General features: G+C 42.6%; 1 protein-coding gene and 1 long non-coding RNA gene across 10 annotated transcripts in view; one reads left to right on the forward strand and one right to left on the reverse strand.

The window, feature by feature from the left end:
* LOC149449096 (uncharacterized) overlaps positions 1 to 6731 on the reverse strand; it is a 167564-nt gene extending 160833 nt beyond the window's left edge. The window contains exon 1 of the long non-coding RNA XR_016315453.1: positions 6654 to 6731. This is a non-coding gene — a long non-coding RNA (uncharacterized LOC149449096). The remainder of the gene's footprint in view (positions 1 to 6653) is intronic.
* CACNB2 (calcium voltage-gated channel auxiliary subunit beta 2) overlaps positions 1 to 20521 on the forward strand; it is a 402461-nt gene that overhangs the window by 276397 nt on the left and 105543 nt on the right. For all 9 annotated transcript variants that reach the window (XM_089693718.1, XM_089693719.1, XM_089693722.1 and 6 more), the window contains one exon: positions 8392 to 8511. In XM_089693718.1, the coding sequence (XP_089549844.1) occupies positions 8392 to 8511 (120 nt within the window). The remainder of the gene's footprint in view (positions 1 to 8391; positions 8512 to 20521) is intronic.

Here is a 20521-nt window from a genome sequence, read left to right on the forward strand (position 1 = left end):
GAACAGGATAATTTTCCAAACAAGTACATGTTACAGCAGGCACATATTAGTAATATGAAATGTTTGGTTTACATATTCTTTAATGAGAACATTTGTAGCAAAAAAAAAAACCCAGAAGACAGGTCCTATTGATTTAAGATACGTATTATACGGTGCTTGACCTAGGAGGTTCAGACCTTTATCCACATGCAAGATACCAAGATGAATACAGTATGTCTGCCATTGTAACCATTTGCAACAAAGTAAGGCAACCTACCAACATCCTTGCTGTGTACTAAAGCTCCACCTCAGTAAATTTTATTTATATAAATACTATCCTTCTCCCTTCCCAACCACCCCTCCTTGGAAAAGGGAGTGCTCCAGCTTGTGACATGTTCCTTCGGTCCTTGCTGCTGTGTCACTTCCAGGTTGAATCATGTTCAGCTTCATTTAACCCACTTCCTGTAAGTAAAGGGAGTCAAGGACACTCCCCCTGGGCTCAGAGTAGAGGGATATGAATAATAGAGCTGTTCTCTGCAGGGCCATGAAGCACAAGAGAGAGAAAAGAATCCTTGAAAATAATGTCACAGGGTAAGAAAAACAAGACGATGTGGGAGAAAAGGGGGAGCTCCAGTACCTTGTGTATGGCCAGCAATACAAAATATTTAAAACTTTAAATAAACAACCTTGTGCAGTAACCAGTAGCAACCAATTCAATGTATTTTCCTTGGCTTAGAGCAGTCCAGACAATGAATATCGATCGAAGACTGTCCTTGCCCCTTCAGAGACCTTTTTAATGTTTGTATACATTAGCTAATAGCATCCATTTATTTTCTTTTTTATTACCAGGTTTCAGAACTTTCTGAAAACTTGGATTTCCAGATTTATATTTAAAATGGTATTAAACCCAAAATCAAAAATGTAATATTTTGCAGCTTACCAATCATTAGATGTAGTGGCTGCATTGATTTTCTTTTTTTTTAGGCTTTTTTTCCTTTGTTTTCACCTGGTGATCTGGCCATTAACACAGCAACAGCAACAGTTTTTCTTTTCTTTTGGGATAAATGTATTATAGGAATAAATAAAAGCAGATCATTGTAAGCACCCCTGTCAGTGGTAAATGGCTTGTCTCAACACTTTTAAAACAGTACTTTGGGATAGGCAAAAAAAAGTTAGCACACCCACCTACACAATACACTAAGCAGTCAATACAATTTTGAAAATCCTTACCATTTAAGTCTAATTGAATTTTCAGGAAGTCATCTCTGTAATTCAAATGATAACATCATCTGCTCTGCCAAGGAGGAGGTGCAACAGCAGGGATTACATCATATCCTCTCCTCTGTCTCTCTCTCTGCAGTAAAAGGAAACTACAGTTCCCATCAACCAAAGGGAATTGTAGAGAATGTGGGTGGGTACAGTAGGCCTGTACATGTTGAATGTGTCTGAGAGTCTCGGTCCACCCACCACTTCAAATGAGGCTGAATTACATCACTGCTTCCTGGAGAAAAAAACTACAGAAGGGGATGTTCCAAGACCAGTGGCTGGGGGAATAGGAGGCATAGCAGCCATTTGTCTCACAAACAGGAAACAAAAGAGAATTAGTGGTTTAAATTTGAAAATTAATAGGCTATTTCAGAGCAACTGTAACATAAATGTAAGATTTGGGTAGCTGAGATGTGAGGTGATCAGTAGAAATATGTAATCATAGGTCTAGTTTAATTCTAAGTTATTAAAGAAAAGTGTTCAGTATTCAGTCAGAGACATATGTTCACCAATTAGCATCTGAAAGGGCAGAGCAGCTTCTAGGCTGGAGGTGACACCTAGATGTCAATAAAATGTTGTCACCTATGTAGCAAGACTTTGCCACCTTCTTGAAGTCTAAAAGAAGAGCTCCAGTCATTTCGGCTTCGGGAAGCAGCAGGAGACCAGGAGAGGGCTCTGATCTGTCTGCCACCTCTGATGTATACCCACAGATCAAAGGAAAATATTTCATCTCTCATAAAATCTAAAATATTAGTTGCAGAGAGATGAAAATACTTCCTTCTGATTGGACACACTGTAGGCTACATCTGCATGTAAAACTGTATTTGTAGCCCCTGTGAAATCCCAGAGAAATGCAGAAAACGGTTATATGGCGCCTGATTGAGACAGCTGAATGGCAATTGATACTCTCACGATCAGACTGATGCGTTGGTGTCAGAAATTCTATCCCTGACTTGGTGATTCAAACCGTTCCTGGCCCAATTGACTTTGGGCACTTCAGAACCCAGTACGTCCTGTGGGTTGGTACAGGAACACCCCCCAGGGTTGATTGGCCAAGGGCTAATGTCCAGCCTACGTCCATATGTCAATAAATTGAGGACCCTGAGATATGGACAGGGTGATTCGTATGCAGCCGGTTCTATTTGACTGGCGAATCACGGACTTTCTCTGACTTGCTCCAGTTGCAGGATAACTCTTGGTAAAAGTTTTATTTCTGTTTTTATTCCCTTTTTTTAATAGTGAATAGCCAATTGTGTGTCTTTTTGCATTTTCTGTAATTGTTTTTATTTTGTACATATTTTGTTCACTGCTCACTTTCGGGATATTAAATCATAAAATAATAAGTGACTTCTGGGTACTTAAGCTCGGGCTCATATCTCTGGAGAGATTGTATTTTATTGCAGTGTCTATATATGCTCGGTCAAGTTAATTGCCAATCTATATGCAATTGCACTGCATGTTGGCAGATTGCATGCAGATTGTAAAGTAGCAGATCTGCCAGACGTAGATCTGTGTGTGTGTGGTGGCCCAGCAGGCCAGTCTGCGGACAAACTGTTGGGTGGTGGCAAGCTACCGTTTGTTGTGTGTCTGGTGTGGGGGTGTGTGGACAGTGGAAGAGTGATTAACACTGGGGTTCTAACTTGTAGGATAGCTGGAGGAATCCTAGAAGGGTGTGCCAATTGCTAGACTGCTCCCCAACCCTTAGAGTGCACTAGACTGTATATAAGATTTGTATCCGCCTGTGTGTGGTCAGCCAGCTGGATTGGAGTTGAGTCTCCCTCTAGTGGTGGCCAGAGGTAGTGCGGGCTGTGAAAGTGTATAACGGCCAGTCTTATATGTTCAAAGTAAGTCCCCCTCATTCCCTCTTTACCCCAAGTCACGGCCAGACATGCGCGCCTCGGTTAGCTAGTCGCTGTGGGCCTGTGTGTGTGGGTTGGATCCGTGACAGTAACTACTAAGTGAACCAGAAGATAGAAGACATATTCAGTGAAGGTAAGAAACCAGCAAGAAGGACATGTAAAAAAAAATTGTTGCCCAGAGTTCTGCTTGAAATGATACATTTGTAGTAGAGCTTGTTCTGTTAAAAAATAGACTTCCTGGCTAGGTCACCAGGTGACAAAAAGAAAAAGCCTAAAAAAGAAAACTACTGTCGCCATCACATCTAACAATTGGTAAACTGCAATATAATAAATGTTTGCTTTGGGTTTAATACTGCTTTAAGTGCCACACATATTTTGACGAACAAGGTGGCACATGGGATATTTATAAAGAAGTGAAACTAACATTCACAAAACACTCAGTGCAGGTGAACCTTCCTGGTGTATCTGTTTTAAATGACAGTTACTGATTGACCACCAGTGAAAGTTTGGTGAAAGTCACATTTACTGATTTATAAATATGCCCCTTACGGTATTAGCACTGCAATATATACATATCGAGAAACGAGAGAGAGAGAGAGAGAGAGAGAGATAGGTAGGTGTTTTCTGAATTTGTTGGGCCTGTATGCAACATTGTATGTTGGAACCCCTTCCTGAAGACAGTGGGCTACACCATTCTATGCTATGGGTGTACATACTGGGTGCTTAGTGGTGTCCAGTGTGTATATGGCCGCAGCTGGGACCGTGGTGGAAAACCATTTGTGAACTAAATGGACTTTTGCCTTTTTTTCAGCCAGACCAACTATGTAATTATATGCATACTATTACTTGACTTTAGTAGGTTTTATAACCAAGCAGACCGAGGTCATGTATTACCTGTGTACTTGATCAGTGTACTGTTGGCACTGTACCCTGCCCCTCCAGAAGGCGGATACAGTACCAGCATACTTGGATCTCTTTTGAGCTGCAGATGCAAGTGACAAGCATGGCTGAAACTCAAAGGACATTGATCGCTGCAAGCATCGCTTCTAGTATCGAATCCCCAATGTGTGCTGTGAGTGCACAGTCTCCCTCCCCCTTGGGGCCCATGTGCACTGCACACATTTGGGACACGTCCGTGTATATGTTATATACTGCATGTCTTTAGCACCTTAGTGTCAGTATAGATGATGTCATTGTTGGATTACCCTAAATCATTTAAGGGCCCTGCGACAATGGATCAAAATATGATGGATCTGATCTTGAAAGAAAATCAGAATGAAGCTTTCTTAAATTGTTTACAAAAGATAGAAAAAATGAATCAGCTCAAAGAAACAAAAACTTTACATTAAAGATTCTGTAGAGAAAATACTGTATTATTGTAACGTACCCAATAGCAAAGTCCATAAATCATAGACATCAGGTTCACATTACAGTTTGTATCCTAAAAGGTCATCTTCTTTGAACTGTCAGTTTGTAAAAATATTTGGTGCAACCTTCGTATGTGTAATGTTCAGTAGTGATGGTCATCTCCATCTAGCAGCCGACCTGCACACTACTTAGTTCAATGGTAACCCACTAAAGCACACATGAGAAACCTCCAGAAACTTGCAAGGGGGGCCCCAAGGTTTCGACTGCCTAAGGGACGCCACAGAGTTTAATCTTGCACTGGATGATGTTGGATGGATTCATTAAAAGGAACGTGAAGTCCAGTTTGACCCTAAAGTACCGTATGTTTTATAGTATATAGACACCCAGACACACGGTACAGACTCCTGTCTTCATAAGGTGGTGTCTCTGGGCTATAGCTTGCTGTGCAAATTTTTACTGATCATGTTATCAATCCCCTATTAATGCTGGGAGTACCAGATCCCTCTCCTCTGTATGTTCTTTTAAGATTTCAAGTACCCAACATTTTGTGGGGGGGAGGGCATGGGCTGGGCACAGTTTTGTCACCAGTGCCTCTAGAAAGTGGTTCTGAGATAAGTATTTTAAAATATTTTTTCTCCAGTGTTCTCTAGGTGTTTCATATTGAGGGGGGGTCTCAGTAAAGCAGGCTATTTTCCTGTAAGATCCACTTTAAAGATGAGTTATCAAGTGCAGCTTCCTAATAGCAGATTTTAACTCTAATAGCAGGTAGAGATATATAAGAAAAGATAGAAGGGTTAATATTAAAATTATTATTGTGTATAAAAATTCTTGTTCACAGAAATTGACAGCATAGCTCCTCTTGGGCAGTCGGTCTCTAAGAACCCCGCCCCTGCACTACATCAGGGAGCTGCTCCTCTGATTCCTACATGCGGTGAAGGTGTATGAACTCTCCATGGCATTCAAATCTGGACAATGTTTACATTCTGATTGTACAGCTGACTGTTCCAAAAATGAAAATATCCATCAATCAAAGTGTCTGAAACACTGTATGAAGAGTAGATCGAAAGTTGTGTCATCAGCTTTCCAACCTACCTAGGTCCAATGAAAACATTTTCATCCACTAGTTTCACAACTTCATCCAAATTTTTTGTATAATTTCTGTACATCTCAATCTAACACTGGCCATACATGAATTTTTTTTTTTCGTTTGACTAGCGGGTTGACAAAAAAAAAAAAAGAACTGATCCAAGGAGCAGGGCCTTCAAATCCCTCTTGTATTGAACTGTATTGTTGCTGTATTGTCTCCCGTTATTGTAAAGCGCTGAGTAAACTGTTGACGCTATATAAATTCTGTATTATAATAATAACCGATTCCCCCATCCACGAATTCAAAGTTGATGGGGGAATCACTGCCACTGACCTATTGTATTCTGCTGGCAAGGAGCCTTCCCTGCCTGTAGAATACAATGATCAGTGCTGCCAGCTACAGCCAACAGCACTGACTGTTTGGGAAAAACCCGACAGGCTGGCTGCACACAAGTCAATCGATGTGTACAACCAGCTAACCAATACATACAGTGAAATTTGTCCAGTCTGTGCTGAATCAGCTGAATTTTGATCCATGTATGGCCAGCTTAACTAAGTAGACTGTACAATAACATTGTAACATGCCTGACCACATTATGACTCCGGTGTGGCCTGACTTTGTACTGCTCTATGGTTGGGAACCGTCCTGAAAATGATGGTACAGTAAGAATGAAGTACTGTACCGTCAAGATGCTGCAGTGTATGGAGCATGTAATTGTCGTATAGGCTGGTTAATGTCCATAAAATGAACGCAGATTGTGTACAGGGATCGCCAACTCTGTATTGACTGTGTGATTGGCAGCAGATGAGATGCACAGCCAACACAACACCCGTTAACTGTTTGTTAATAGCATGTGTTACTGAGTCTGTTGTGTCTTCAGATCAGGATATGCAGATGAGCCTGCTGAGAGCAGAGCGGAAATAGAGATCTATTCAGTGAGATTACACGCCTTGTGATCAACAGTCAAAACAGCTTGTTTAAGGGTTTGAGAGCTCACTCATAGACTCCAGTCATGTTCCTTGTTGTTTTTACAGCAGAAATCCAGGAAATCAACTAAATATACAGTTGCAATACATATAAAGGAGCTGTTTTACCTGTCAAAGGTTTTGTATTTCTGTCTGGCCCGTCCTGAGATTTGCACAACCTTGCCAGACAGCAGAGCCAGGCTGGTGACCTGATTTGTCTGTACTGTGGTTAAGCAATACAGCTTGGTTCTATCTCCTCCTTCAGCCCATGATTGCACTCCCAGTCTGAGTGCAGCTGTGCAAGGAGGCTGACATGAAGCAAATTCAGGTACTTACACTAGCTGCATTAGAAAATAAAGTTGATATATATTTTTTATTCACTATATAACGTTATTGTTACCCCCTAGTTTTAAACCACCAAAGTTAAACTGCTAAGTTCCGCCACATAACTGCAGTAGCTTATACTTCCCCCTTCTCCGGCCTGTTCTAGTTGGGTATTTTTTCTACATTTCATACATTCCTATTCGCTAGGGAAGTAGTCCATAAAATGGTGAGTGAATGCCTGTGGCAAATGGCAGAATAACTGTCAGTTGTTTTAACCTCCTAGCTTTGATTGATATACCCAGGAGCCTAGCTTATAGTCCAGTAGATACTGTGATTAGTGAAAAGCCCTGAAAAGGGATTGTTTGGCCCCCGAAATGCATTGGCTGCCTTTTTGTTGCCTTGTTAGCACTTGCAGAACTAATAAAATACTGTTGGACTCTCAAAACATGTTTTTGGCACTGTCTCAACTATACATAAACCTCTCAAGCTGAGTAACCCTCTATCTCTGGATGGTCCCCGCTTTGTGCAGAGCATCGGTTTCTAAGACATTTGGCTCAGTTAAAAACCTCATATACCGGTGAAGCATCTGCATTCAGTGCCTCGCTCCTACCTCTATAACTTGGAGTTATCCTTTAAGTGACAGATTCTCTTTGCAACAGGGATATCCAACCTGCAGCCCATGGGCCACATATGGCCCAAGATGGCTATGAATGCGGCTAGACACAAAATGTTGATGCTGATGCATTTACACTTAGGGAACACATGCTGCTGAAGATGGCTATGAATGCGGCTAGACACAAAATGTTGATGCTGATGCATTTACACTTAGGGAACACATGCTGCTGAAGATGGCTATGAATGCGGCTAGACACAAAATGTTGATGCTGATGCATTTACACTTAGGGAACACATGCTGCTGAAGAAAAATCTTGACAGTGTCTCTTTACTGGACTTTTATAAGTTTTATCTTCCCAAAGAAAAATATCCCACTCACCACAATCACACCTTATTCATGTCATCAGTGTTTTCAACAGCATCTATTTTCATCTATTTTCAAGGATGAAGCACATGAAGGGCAAAATTATAGCGAAAATATCTGATGAGCACCTTGAGAATTCACTGAGAATTGCTACTACTTCCATCGAACCAAATATTGATGTGTTCGTTTATCAAAAACAGTGTCAAATATCACCTTAGATTTATGTTGCCCTCTTTTATAAAAAAAAAATTACAAAAAAAATTATGTTTTATTTTTCAGATAGATACATTATCTACTGTATATCAGTGATAACATGTGATCTGCCTGACTTTCTACTCATCAGCTATCCTTATTGTTAGTGTATTTTATGTGTGGCCCAAGACAATCCCTCTTTTTCCAATGTGGCCCAGGAAAGTCAAAAGGTTGGACACCCCTGTTTTACAGGGTACAAACATTTTAAATAACATGTAAGTAATGGCTCATGTTTCTATGCTTTAAAATCTCATGCACAGTTTCATGAAATGTGGTGTCTTTGCAGCTATTAACACCTCCTCATCTCTGCAGGGTTCGGCGGACTCCTACACAAGCCGTCCATCCGATTCTGATGTCTCTTTGGAGGAAGACAGAGAGGCGGTGCGCAGGGAAGCAGAGCGACAGGCCCAGACGCAGTTGGAGAAAGCCAAGGTACAGCTCATGTCATGCGTTTGCTGCAGGTCATGTTATACCATAAAGCTGGCCTTCAGCCTCCTGCCTATGCCAAAGCAGTGTATACCGCAGGACAGCGCCCATGTGATTTCCAGGAAACAAATTTGTGTAAATTGAAAGATTCTTCTCAGTTTGGTGGCTGACATAATTATGAAAAGGAGTTATTTGTGTAAGGATCTTGGTTCTCCAAAGAAGGAAAGCTTTAGTTTGAAGTGAAAAGTTCTTGTTTGTGGTTAGTAGGCATTTAAACTATGGATCTTTTGTCAGTGATTTTGTTATGCACACTAAGGAGCTGAGGAGAGCATGGGTCAGTAAGAAGTCACTGCAGTTGCCTTGGTGCGGTACATGTGGTTAACTATAACACTGGCCATTTGATGGCTTGACAGGTCAGTTGAGAGTTAACTTAAGCACACAAGCAACTGTAATTCTTATCATTCAAGGCATGCCTCAGATGTAAGGTCTTGTTTACACAGCTGGGAAGGACTGGTGCTCCTCTGAAAAGTGATCCACGCTTGAAGCATTTGACAGGTGATGAGGAGGCAATATGCCACTTTCTTATAATCCTACACCAACAGTTGATCCAGAGGAAGGCAAAAAGAACCCCCAACAAAGCATGATCCAATTTGCTCCTGCAGGGAAAAAATTTCCTTCCTGATCCCCCGAGAGGCAATCGGATATTCCCTGGATCAACTTTACCTATAAATGTTAGTATCCAGTTATATTCTGTGTATCCAAGAAAGAATCCAGGACTTTTTTGAAGCAATCTACTAAGCTGGCCAGAACCAACTCTTGAGGGAGTCTATTCCACATTTTCACAGCTCTCACTGTGAAGAAGCCTTTCCATGTTTGGAGATTACATGTCTTTTCCTCCAGACGTAAAGAGTGCCCCCTTGTCCTCTGTGATGACCTCAGGGTGAATAACTCTACACAGAGTTCACTATATGAACCACTGATGTATTTATACATGTTGATTATATCCCCCCTAAATCTCCTCTTCTCATACAAGCCATACCATGACAAATAACTGTCACAGTTGCTTGTGCTCTCAATCAAAATGTCAAGCCATCAAATGGTTGGTGATCACATGTGCAGTACCATGGCAACTGCAGATCAAACTGAGGCCAACATGGCAGCTTCCTTGTCTGTAAAGGATGGGAGGGTTTAGTTCTGCTTTAAGAATGTAGCACTGGATATTGCTTCATCGCACATAATAGCGGGCATGCCAGTGTGGAAGTGACGGGTTCTCTTTCCAGGCCGTGTGGAAGGTTGGGAATCATTCTCTCGTGTGGAGACACTGAGGCCTGGCTGCCACGCCGCTGTACTTGTTTCTGAGATAAGTAAATCTAGCCCAGCGTTGCTATGGGAATCAGGAATCAGGCTTGGTGGCTGCACTATGCGGACAGGCTTTATACAATATTTATTACTTCTGGCAGAGCTGTCACAGTAGAAGCTGAAAAAATACATCAAACTCGAGGTTTTTTTTTCTCCATTTTTTTTTCTGCACATGAAATGTTCTCACTTCAGGTAGTGGAGGCATTCTATATAAGGAACACAGATCCTGACTGGGAGACAACTGGTGCACAGCGGGGCAGGAAGCCCAGAGCCAAAGCAGGCTGCTACAGACATAACTCACCGCTGCATCTGTTAGTCATGTGTTGCCATAGCGATTATCAGACAATCCCGTCACCTTAGTCTTCACTTAAAGCTATAGTTCACCTTTACCAGAAAACGCCTATGCAGGTAAGGGGTGTCTGTAGATAAAAACAAACCGTGCAGCTCTGACTAAAGTTGAATAATGCCCTTGATATAGGTGTAGGCAATTTACATGCTTTATGAAGCCTGACTGGAATACCCACAGGACGTTGCTAGGATGTTGCTAAGTGAGGCCTAGTCATTACTTTTTACCTCCACCATCACAGGAGTGAGCTCTTTCTCTGATTCAAGCCACTTCACATGCTCTTTCCATCCCCTGAAGCAGTAGCTCCAAACTCATTGTTTGAGAACACCTCCACCATCACAAGAGAGAGCTCTCAGACGCTGAGCTCAGAGCTAGTACATCAAGGGGGGAGAGAGCATATGAGGGGGTCTGAATCAGAGGAAAAGCTCACTCCTGTGATGGTGGAGGTGAGCAGTAACGACTAGGCCTCACTTAGCAACGTCTTAGCAATGTCCTGGGAGTATTGCAGTCAGGCTTCAGGAGGTATGTAAATTTCCTACACCTATAACAAAGGGTTTTTTTTCTACAGACACCCCTTACCTGTATAAAGTTTTTTGGTAAAGGTGAATTAAACCTTTAAAGGAAACCTGTCCTGAGAGCAATACACAGATGGCAATTGTTGACCTCCTTCCGAAGATACTAATTGCCTGGCTATGACTCCATTCCTCTGGCTTTAGTACTTTCTAAGGGAATGACTTGGAATGGGTGTACTTTTACTAGCATCATTCTAGTATCGCTAAGACGCTATTTGCACAGGAGCTTTGCCCCGCTGCAATTTCCAGCAGCAGGGATCTACTGATTTCTGCTGCTGGGGTTTGCAGCGGGGCAAAGTGCCTGTACAAATGGTGCCTTAGGACTGGGTTATTGACAGCTGCAAGCATTCAGCACTTTATGGCTGGCTGGGCAAAAGAATAGCTGAGACCACCGACAGCCTGTGATTGCAGTGTATGGGCTCGGCACCTGCAGCTATCCACATGCAGCTCTCAATCCCAGCAACAGGAATCAGTATATTCCTGCCGCTGGGATTTGTAGTGTGGCAAAACCCCCGTGCCAATGGTACTTAAGGATGGGGCGGGCTGGTCAGCCATGGCAACCATTATTGGCCGCCTGGGCAGCGCAGTGGCTTAGTAGTTAGCACTTCTACCTTGCAGCTCTGGGGTCCTCAGTTTGAATCCCAGTGGGGGATTGCATGGAGTCTGCTCCCATACTCCCAAAGACAGGCTAGTAGGTTAACTGGCTTCTTTCCAATCTAACCCTAGTATGAGCATCCGTGTATGCATGTATGTGAGACAGGGACCTTAGATGATCAGTTCCTTGAGGGCACACACTGATATGGATGTACAATATTTGTAAAGTGCTGAGTAAATTGTCTTTAGTATATTCTTTAGGACTCATTCAAACCAGAAAATGTTAAAAAATACATGCATATTGTGTGCACCCTGACCTGCAGGATTATAGCAAACTGCAGTGCTTCTTTTTTAACATGTGGTTGGGGGGCAGGAAACCCTACAATTGAGCCATGCTTTTACTATCCCTTAACTGTTACCCTGTTTAGCTGCAGAAGTTGTGGTCGGAGGTGTACCCATGCCGCAGCCGTGCCAGGTACATGTGGTTGGGCGCACTAGTGTGAGATTCAAGTGGTTAAAGTGAGGAGACGATGCAGTGCCTCCTCAAACTCTGTCAAATGCTCTCTGAAAAGCAATCTGAATGAGTATCGCTCTTCAGAGAGAAAAGCAAGTGTGCATGAGCCCATAGTGAGCTATTTTGTCACAGCAACCAAACTAGCAATGAGTACTGTTTGGTGGGGGGGTGGGAATTTATCAAAACTGGGGCAGATGGAATCTGGAGCAGCTGTGCACGGCAACCAATCAGCTTCTATCTTCAGCTTGTTCAGTTAAAGCAGAACTAAACTCTCCTATCCTTTACAGTCAAGGAAGCTGCCATCTTCTCATTTGATTCCTGTGATCAGCCATGGCACCAGCCATTTGATGGCTTGACAGTTCGGTTGAGAACATAAGTAACTGTAACAGGGATCATTCATGGCATGCCTTGAATGTGACTATTTTGGTAAACAGTTAAATCGATGGGTTTAGTTCAATTTTAAAGAGAAAGTAAACCCATCAATTTTAACGGATTCAAAAAAGTTACATTCCTGGAATGCTGGGATTGCTGTCACATGTGCTTGTGTCCTCAACCAAACTGTCAAACCATCAAATGGCTGGTGTCATACTGGTGTCATAACTGATCACATGTGCAGCACCCTAGCAGAAAAAATAGAGGCTAAGATGGCAGCTTCTTGGCTGAAAAGGATAGGAGAGTTTAGTTCCATGTTAAGCTTTTAAAATGAAAAGAAGAACACACAGGGGGTGCAACACCTAGTGCATTGCCCAAGCTTTATTAAAAGAAACCAAATAGCTGATTACATACTCAAAAAGGACAGATGTAATACGAATAACAACAGTTTCCGATGGTCAACCAACGTGGCAACAGGTAACCCAACTGTTGGCGAGGTCAGCAAGTTGACGCGTTTTGGGAATACATCTCCTCCACACCTGTAGCTCCTTCTCTGGTCAAAAATGGTACTCCAGTTAGGAGCCAGACTATTGTTCATAGGCCAGATCCTACTAGGACCTATAAAGCTCTTCAGGTCTTTGGGCTTACAGAAGGTAACCTGAGGGGTTTTGGGGATGACCTTGGCCAAATGAGGATCTTGTTGAAGTATGCCCCAATATTTCTGAAAAATGCGCTTTATATGAAATGGCTTGGAGTTATACTGAGTGCAGAAAGTAATGTCATTTTGCTGATAATTCCTGGTCTTTCTTTGATCCATTGCCTTTTGGCTAATGTGATCAAGGTACCTCTCTCTGTATTTCTCACATGCTTGTCCTGCCACCAACTCATCATACCCTCATCATTCTCCAAACATTTTCGTTTAAGGACCATGCTCTGCTCGTCATAGTCCTCAAGTCGTGTACAAGTTCTTTTAAGTCATAAAAATTGCCCCAAGGGCACACTTTTTCTCCTCCTGGGGTGGTGGCTATGGACATGCAGGTAGAGTTTCCCACTTTGACCTCTTCTGATGCTGCAACACCCCATCTAATAGAGGGGTGGAGCTATAGGGTGCCTGGTATATTTATTAAGAGGCGAACATTTGTTATGCGTCCCTGAAACCTGTCAGCTTGCCGACATCGCCAGCAGTTGGGTTACCTGTTGCCACGTTGGTTGACCATTGGAAATTGTTGTTATGCAGGTCACTTCTGTCCTCTGAGTATGTAATCAGCTATTTGGTTTCTTTTAATGATTGGGTAATGCATTAGACGTTTGCGCCCCTGTGTGTTCTTTTGCAGTATACAGTTGGATTTCCCTGTCTGAGGAGGGCTGCACTGCTAAAGCATTGTCCAGGAGGAAACATAGACCCTGCACTATATCCCATTCTGGTGACTGTCCTTTTGAGTGCTGGAGAAATTGTTCCTTTGAAAATGAAAGTAAGGCTGGCCATACATTATACAAGTTTCTTGAGAAATTTGCTTTAGATTTACCAAAAACCATATAATTTGAGGTCAAACTTAAACAACACTTTCGATTGTATCCAATTAGGCAGGCCCTTGCACTACATATTTAAAGGTAAATCTAAAGGAAATTGGGCAGAAATTGGACAGAAAATTGTATAGTGTATGGCCAGCCTTAGAAGCTGATTGGTTGCACAGCTGCTCCAGATTCTGTCTGCTCCAGTTTTGATAACCCCCCCCAATGTATTTGTTTGGAATGGAGTTGAGCAATTCCATCCAGCACTTGTGGTATGAATGAGCTCCTAAAATAGGGTCCATCAAAGTAGCAATATGGGAGCTGCCATTACTTGTTTGGAGGAGACCATACAGAGCAGTGACCTGTTACTTACTGCATTCCAAATGCAGGAGATTGTTTGCTCAGCATGGGTACTATTCAGAGAACACTTTCCATTTTTTTCAGTGAGTGCAAAGTATTATCTGATTGGATGAGGGGGAGATCATGATGTCACCTCTCCATCTTGTCTAATCAGAGAGCGTTTTCCATTCATTGGAATGCAACAGGGCAGCCTCTCTAAATGGAACCTGGAAGTTAGTGGAGATCACTGCATTAGTGGTGCCTGCTACAGTAATTTACAGCTACCACGGGGACTCCACAAGTATGGCTTTTTATTGGTCCCAGATAAACCATGTGAAATTTCCATACCTGGAATTCAGCTTTAACCGCAATTAATGTGTTCCATCCAACTGTGCTGTGTGGCAGAGCTGTGTAAATCTCACCACTGAATGGACAGAAATATAACTCCTTTGGCAGGCAAAACAGCTCCCCTATGGTTTGTCTCCTGTTTAATCAGCTGTTTGCCTATAGTTCAGCTTTAATCATTTTTCAAGATACAATTATCCTTTAACTAGCATAAGCTATCGGGCTTATTCAGTAATCAGTGCAAAGTGCGGTAACCTGAAGCAACCGGTATTAACCATGCTAATATCAAAGCAACATAATGAGCACTGCACCCGGATGTTTGCTGCTGGCCCTATTTTATTGAATGAGCCCCTATGTGGTTCATCTATCTAGCGCTTCTTAAAGACAGTATTTGTATATATGTTTTGCTGGTTTATATGTCAATCCTGCATAAAGGACTGAGGCAGCAAAACATCAGCCCAACCGGCGGTGCTGAGGCAGGCCGATGATGTAACCGGCTGTCAGAAGTCTTTCTCTGTGTCACACGTTGATGCTCTCCTGGTTGCTATGGGAATTTGGCTGAGCGCTCGTGTTTAGTGGCACAGACACAGAGCATGTCTAATCTGTAACTACTTGTTTGTTCTATTTGTGGAAGCAATATTCCGTATTCAAGGGGAGGCATTTACTAATTACTGAGTCATTTAAAAGGAAGGTAGTTATTGTGACAGAAAGCTTCCTGTCTCGGTCGGACAGCTGTGAGAGTTTGGCACGCGGATTTGTCAACTTGGCTACAGTTATCGGGAATGGGAGAAGCAGAGCTTGGGTTTAAACTGATACGGATTAAGTGTGAAGAACCTAGTGATGGGGCAAACCAGTCTTGTATTTCTTTAACCCCTTCCCATCCAGCCCCCGTGATCCTTGAGTGACCCTGTGCTATGCTCGTAATGCTATCTTGCTCCATTGGAAAAAACCTGCAGCTCCCACTATCTCTTATTGGAAATCCCTGATTAACAAGATGTTACCATTATATAAGACAACCTACTTGAGCAGAGGTTCCCCCAAAAAATTAGATAAGGTCTAGAATTGTAGGGTTTCTGCTTCCTCTACTCTAGCATGTACCTTTAGGGGGGTTTGCAGATGTTGCCTGCTACTATGTTTGGTTCTTGGTATATGTTGGAAAATAGCTCATATTCATTGATTGGCTAATATTACCTTGCTTGTGGTTCCTTGGGTATGTTACATGTGAAGTCACTATTTTGCACCTGGACTTTGACTCTGTTTTAATTAAGGCATTGCACTGTTATTGGGAAGGGGGGTGGAATAATTTTGTAATTTTGTTGTTTTATTTTGTTCTTACTGAAATTTGTACATTCCAGAAAAGTTTTCCATCTTGCTCCTTCGAATTTTCTTCTCACTGCAGTTGAAAACAAACTTGAAATGAAAGATGTCAAATGAAATTCTACTAGTGTATGCCCCAATTTAGAGTCTGCACAAGGATAAAGGAGCAGGGACTGCACATTTCCCTATTTCAATTGCAGAAAAAGAGGGGAAAAAAATTAACTGGAGTGCATAGAAAATGCACCGGAACACATCAAAAACGCACCTGAACACATCAAAAACGCACATGCAGAAACATATCTGGACTGCATTTCTATAGTGGGACCGGCCCTAAAAGAAAACCAGTCGTTAGAGATAACATGCTAAATTAACCTGGCAGATGCTTAGTTGGCATCACCAGGGGCAGATCTATAGCACTACCTGTTTATTCCGCTGTTGTAGGGTGTTCCCATATGGCCCCAAAAGCTAGACTCCTAATTTGGCTCCATGCACACTGGGCGTTTTAATAATGCTGGTAACGATAGCTGTGTAAAGTCGCGTTAAAAACGCAAGTTTTTTAGCGTTTTTGCATTTTCCACGTTTGTGTTTTTAACTTTTTTTTTTACACACACACAAAAATTTTTTGGCTCAAATAAATGCCCAAAAACTCTGGTTTGCCAGAGCGTTTTTACAGCTAAAAAAAACTCCTCTAGAAACCCAGTAGTTTTGGGAGTTTTTTTTTCCAGCTTGAAAAGGCCTTTGTCAAAAAACGCTGATTTAGGCTACGTTCACACTAGCCTTGTGTTCAGGCGGCAGAGAGGCGTTTGGGAAGCGTTTTTACCGCTTCCCAAACGCCTCTGCCAACTCTGCACACTACAGCACATGGTGCTGTTCTAACGGGAGCGTTTGCGTCGCGTTGCGTCGCGGCAAAACGGACGCCTCTGGACGAGTCAGGAGGCTTTGAAGCCTCCTATTCTCGTCTATGGTGCCGCTCCGCAAACGCCCGGCCGGCGTTTGCGGTGCGGTTGCGACGCGGTTGCGGAGCGGTAACACCACTCAAACTGCATTATAGGCGTTTGTGGGGCGTTATTAACGCTCGGCAAACGCCTAGCAACCGCCGCTAAACCGCGCATGCGGCGTTTGCGGAGCGTTTGCCGAGCGTTAAAAACGCTCAGCAAACGCCGGACCAACGCTTGCCAAACGCTATAGGGGCGTTTGGCAAGCGTTGGCAAAACAGCCAAGTGTGAACGAGCCCTTACACCCGGTCACATCAAGCCTGACTTTGAAATGTGCGACTTAGGCAGGCCATGGACGGGTCGAAAATCGGCCGTTTTTTTTGGCCAAAAAAAAAAAAAAATCGGCCGATTTTTGCACCGTTAGTGGGTTAATTGGTCGGCCGTTTTTCGGGGTTTTGGCACATTTTTTTATCGGTCAAGTTGGAAAATTCGCGGCCCATTTTGACGATCGGCCGATTTTTCCCAGCAATGATCGTTTTACCGATAAAAAAATCTACGCATGAGCCGTGACCTGCAAGAAGAAAAATAATAAGAAAAAGAAGAAGAAGAATTCCAGTCCACTATTATATTTTATATGAAAATTCTTGCGGTTGCAAAAATGTATCTATTTGTATCCGAATAAAAAGATCTGTATTTGAAATGGATACAAATGAATACATTGTTGCAACCGCAATACTTTTTCATGTCAAATATAATAGCGGAGCTCTCTGCAAGGGACAGAAGTAATGAAATGCTGGCCGTAGACGGGACGAAAATCGGCCGGTTTTTTTTACTGTTGGTGGTAACGCCGGCCAATCGAACGACCGATTTTTATTTATTTTTTTAAAAAACGGCCGGTTTTTGACCTGTCTATGGCCTGCATTACAGTGAAGTCGCACGATTTCAAAGTTGGGTGAGATGCCGCTTTCAGGTGCGATTTGTAAGACATCTGACACAGATGTCTATGCAAATTGCACCAAAAGTAGTGCATGTACTACTTTAGAAATCGGTGCTGTTCCGACTTGACCACTCTAATTGGGGTGCGACTTGGCATATGATTTGCAATTCGCATGGCATGCAAATCACATGCCAAGTCGCATACGATGTGACCGGGGTGTAAAGCCTATGTGTGCATGGACACCTAGGATAACATGCTGGGGAGTTTACTGGCTGCAGAAAAAAAACGCCAAAAGCCAACAACAGCAGCTGTAAAATCATCCAATGTGTATGGGGACTTCTGTGGGGCCTAAGCCTGGTACAAACTATACGTTTCTTTTCATTCAACCAAGTGGGCTAAACAAAAAAACGTACAGATTGCTGCAAGCGCTGATCGGATGCCAGTTGGCTGATAGTTTTCCAGCATGCTCATTTAACAGAAACCAGTTGTGAGATTGGCTTGTGTTGGACAGGCAGCTGTACACACGGGCCAAAAAGTCTGCCGGTTTTTACTGTACTGAATGATTTTGGCCAATATTCTGCTCGAGTGTACGGGGCTTTAGGCCAGGTTCACACCTATATGTATTGTGAATGATGTAGTTTCTGGCACATTTTGCGATGTGTTTTTGCATTTTTTAAACACAAGATTTAGACAAGTTTTTGATGCATTTGGTGGGGTTTTTTTGCCAATAGGAAAGTATTGAGTGCGACTTTGATGCGACTTTACACTCTCTGCCACTCAAAGTCGCATCAAAGTAGTGCAGAAACCTTTTCAAAGTCATTGCATTTTTGATGTGACTTTATACTCTCTGCCACTCAAAGTTGTATCAATGTAGTGTAGGAATCTTTTCAAAGTCGCTGCAACTTTGAAAAGTTTCTGCACTAGTTTGATGTGACTGTGATGCAACTTTACACTCTTTAGCACTCAAAGTCGCTATAATGCAGTGCAGGAACCTTTACAAAGCTGCTGCATCTGTGATGCGACTTTACACTCTTTTATACTAAAAGTCGCATAAATGTAGTGTAGGAACCTTTTCAAAGTCGCTGCAACTTTGAAAAGGTTCCTGCTCTAGTTTGATGTTAGACCTCATCAAATAAAGTTAACTGGACTAATTAAAGTAAATAATCAATAACTACCAAAAAAAGAAATTAGTCAATGGCATCAGAGGAGCCATATTTTTTAATGGAAAACTTGTGATAGAGACTGCACTGCCTCGGGTGGGGGGGCGTTGGGCCTCATGTAAAACTCCATTGATGTGACTGTATGATGACCCTCCTGCTGTTCCCATTCATTTTTCTCTGCTTGTTATGTTGTGATATATTATCTGTCATCCAAGGCTGCAGTGACCTCACAGGCATTACATAGTTTCATCTTGATTGTTTACAGCTGCTACACGTTGTGCTATTGTAGCCCTTGCTGGATATTATGTGCAACATCCAGAGCATTGAGTTCAAGCACGTGCTAACCTCCAGGCAGGCAGACTTTTATATATGAATGTGTAAATACTGTCCAGGGGCAGACTGACAACTCATGGGGCCCCTGAGCAATAGGGGATCATGGGGCCCCCGTGTCCTTGCCCAAACTTAAAAAAGCCTATGAAAAGGGTACCAGGGGCATCTCATGGGGCCAAATGGTCAGTCCGCCCCTGCTCCCCCCAGGGATTGGCTGGAACTACATAAATATTTGTCCTGTAGATTTGACTCTCTTAGCCCAATACTTTTCAGAATCCTCCAGAAAGCAGGGGGAAGCAGTTGAACCCACAGCCTCTGAAACTCCAAGCAGCCCAAGGCATTCAGAAGCTTCTCTGCTAGTTACAGAGAGAGAGCTCTAAAGAGCTAAATTTACTTAAAGTGGTAGTAAACTCCTTTATTGTAATTCTACCTACAGGAAAGCTTATAATAAATAATATAATACTATCTCTAAATGTGCTCCGTCCGTGCCGTTCCTTCAGAGCTGTGCGCTGTGGCCCGGGACTCCAGTGCGCAGGAGCGGGAGTGACATAATTGCAGCCCAGCCTGTCAGACGGCCAGAGCTGACGAACCCAGAAGGAAGATTGATTAAAATTGAAGCCTCAACAACGATGATAGCTCACTGCTGGAGGGCTTTGTTGTAAGGTAAGTTTTACATAATGTACTAGTATGCGATGCATAATAGCACGTTATGACATTACTTTTTTTTTTCTCATTTCCTGCGGTTTACTACCACTTAACCACTTCCCGTACGGCCCATGTATATAAACGGCCGGACGTGGCAGTGCAGGGGCAGGTTGCCATTCATAAATGGCGCCCGCCATTTTGGACTGTGCACGCTCCCTGGGAGCGCGCGGCACCATGATTCGGTGCCCGCTGTGTCCTCAGGAGAACACCGATCGCTGTACGGGACCTCTGTGTGGGGTCCGGATCATGTGATCACTGATTGGCCAATCAGTAATTACATGAATAGGAGTAAGTAAGATGTCACTTCTGACATCATTGCTTACTACGTGTGAAATCTGTGAATGATCACAGAGATCACATGGTACAAGGCTATTTACAACAGCTTTGTACCATGTGACAAACTGTGATCAATCACAGCTCACACAGTATTTCTCAATGGCTGCAAGAATGCAGCCAGAGAGAAGGATAAATTATTGCTTTTACAGCCTTTATGGATATAAAAAAAGCAATCAGTGTAGTAAAAAACAAAAAATCTTCACCACCCCCCACAACTAGTACAGTGTCATGTACTGCTAGGGTGACAGTATGTTAAAAAAACATAAATAATAATAATAAAAAAAAAAATTAAAAAACTTTTTTTAAATTATAGTTTTTGGTTATAACCTAATTTGGGTTATTT

Source organism: Staurois parvus, unplaced genomic scaffold (genome assembly GCF_062004578.1).
Source record: "Staurois parvus isolate SC_StPar_1 unplaced genomic scaffold, SC_StPar_1.0 ptg000636l, whole genome shotgun sequence".
Taxonomy (NCBI): domain Eukaryota; kingdom Metazoa; phylum Chordata; class Amphibia; order Anura; family Ranidae; genus Staurois; species Staurois parvus.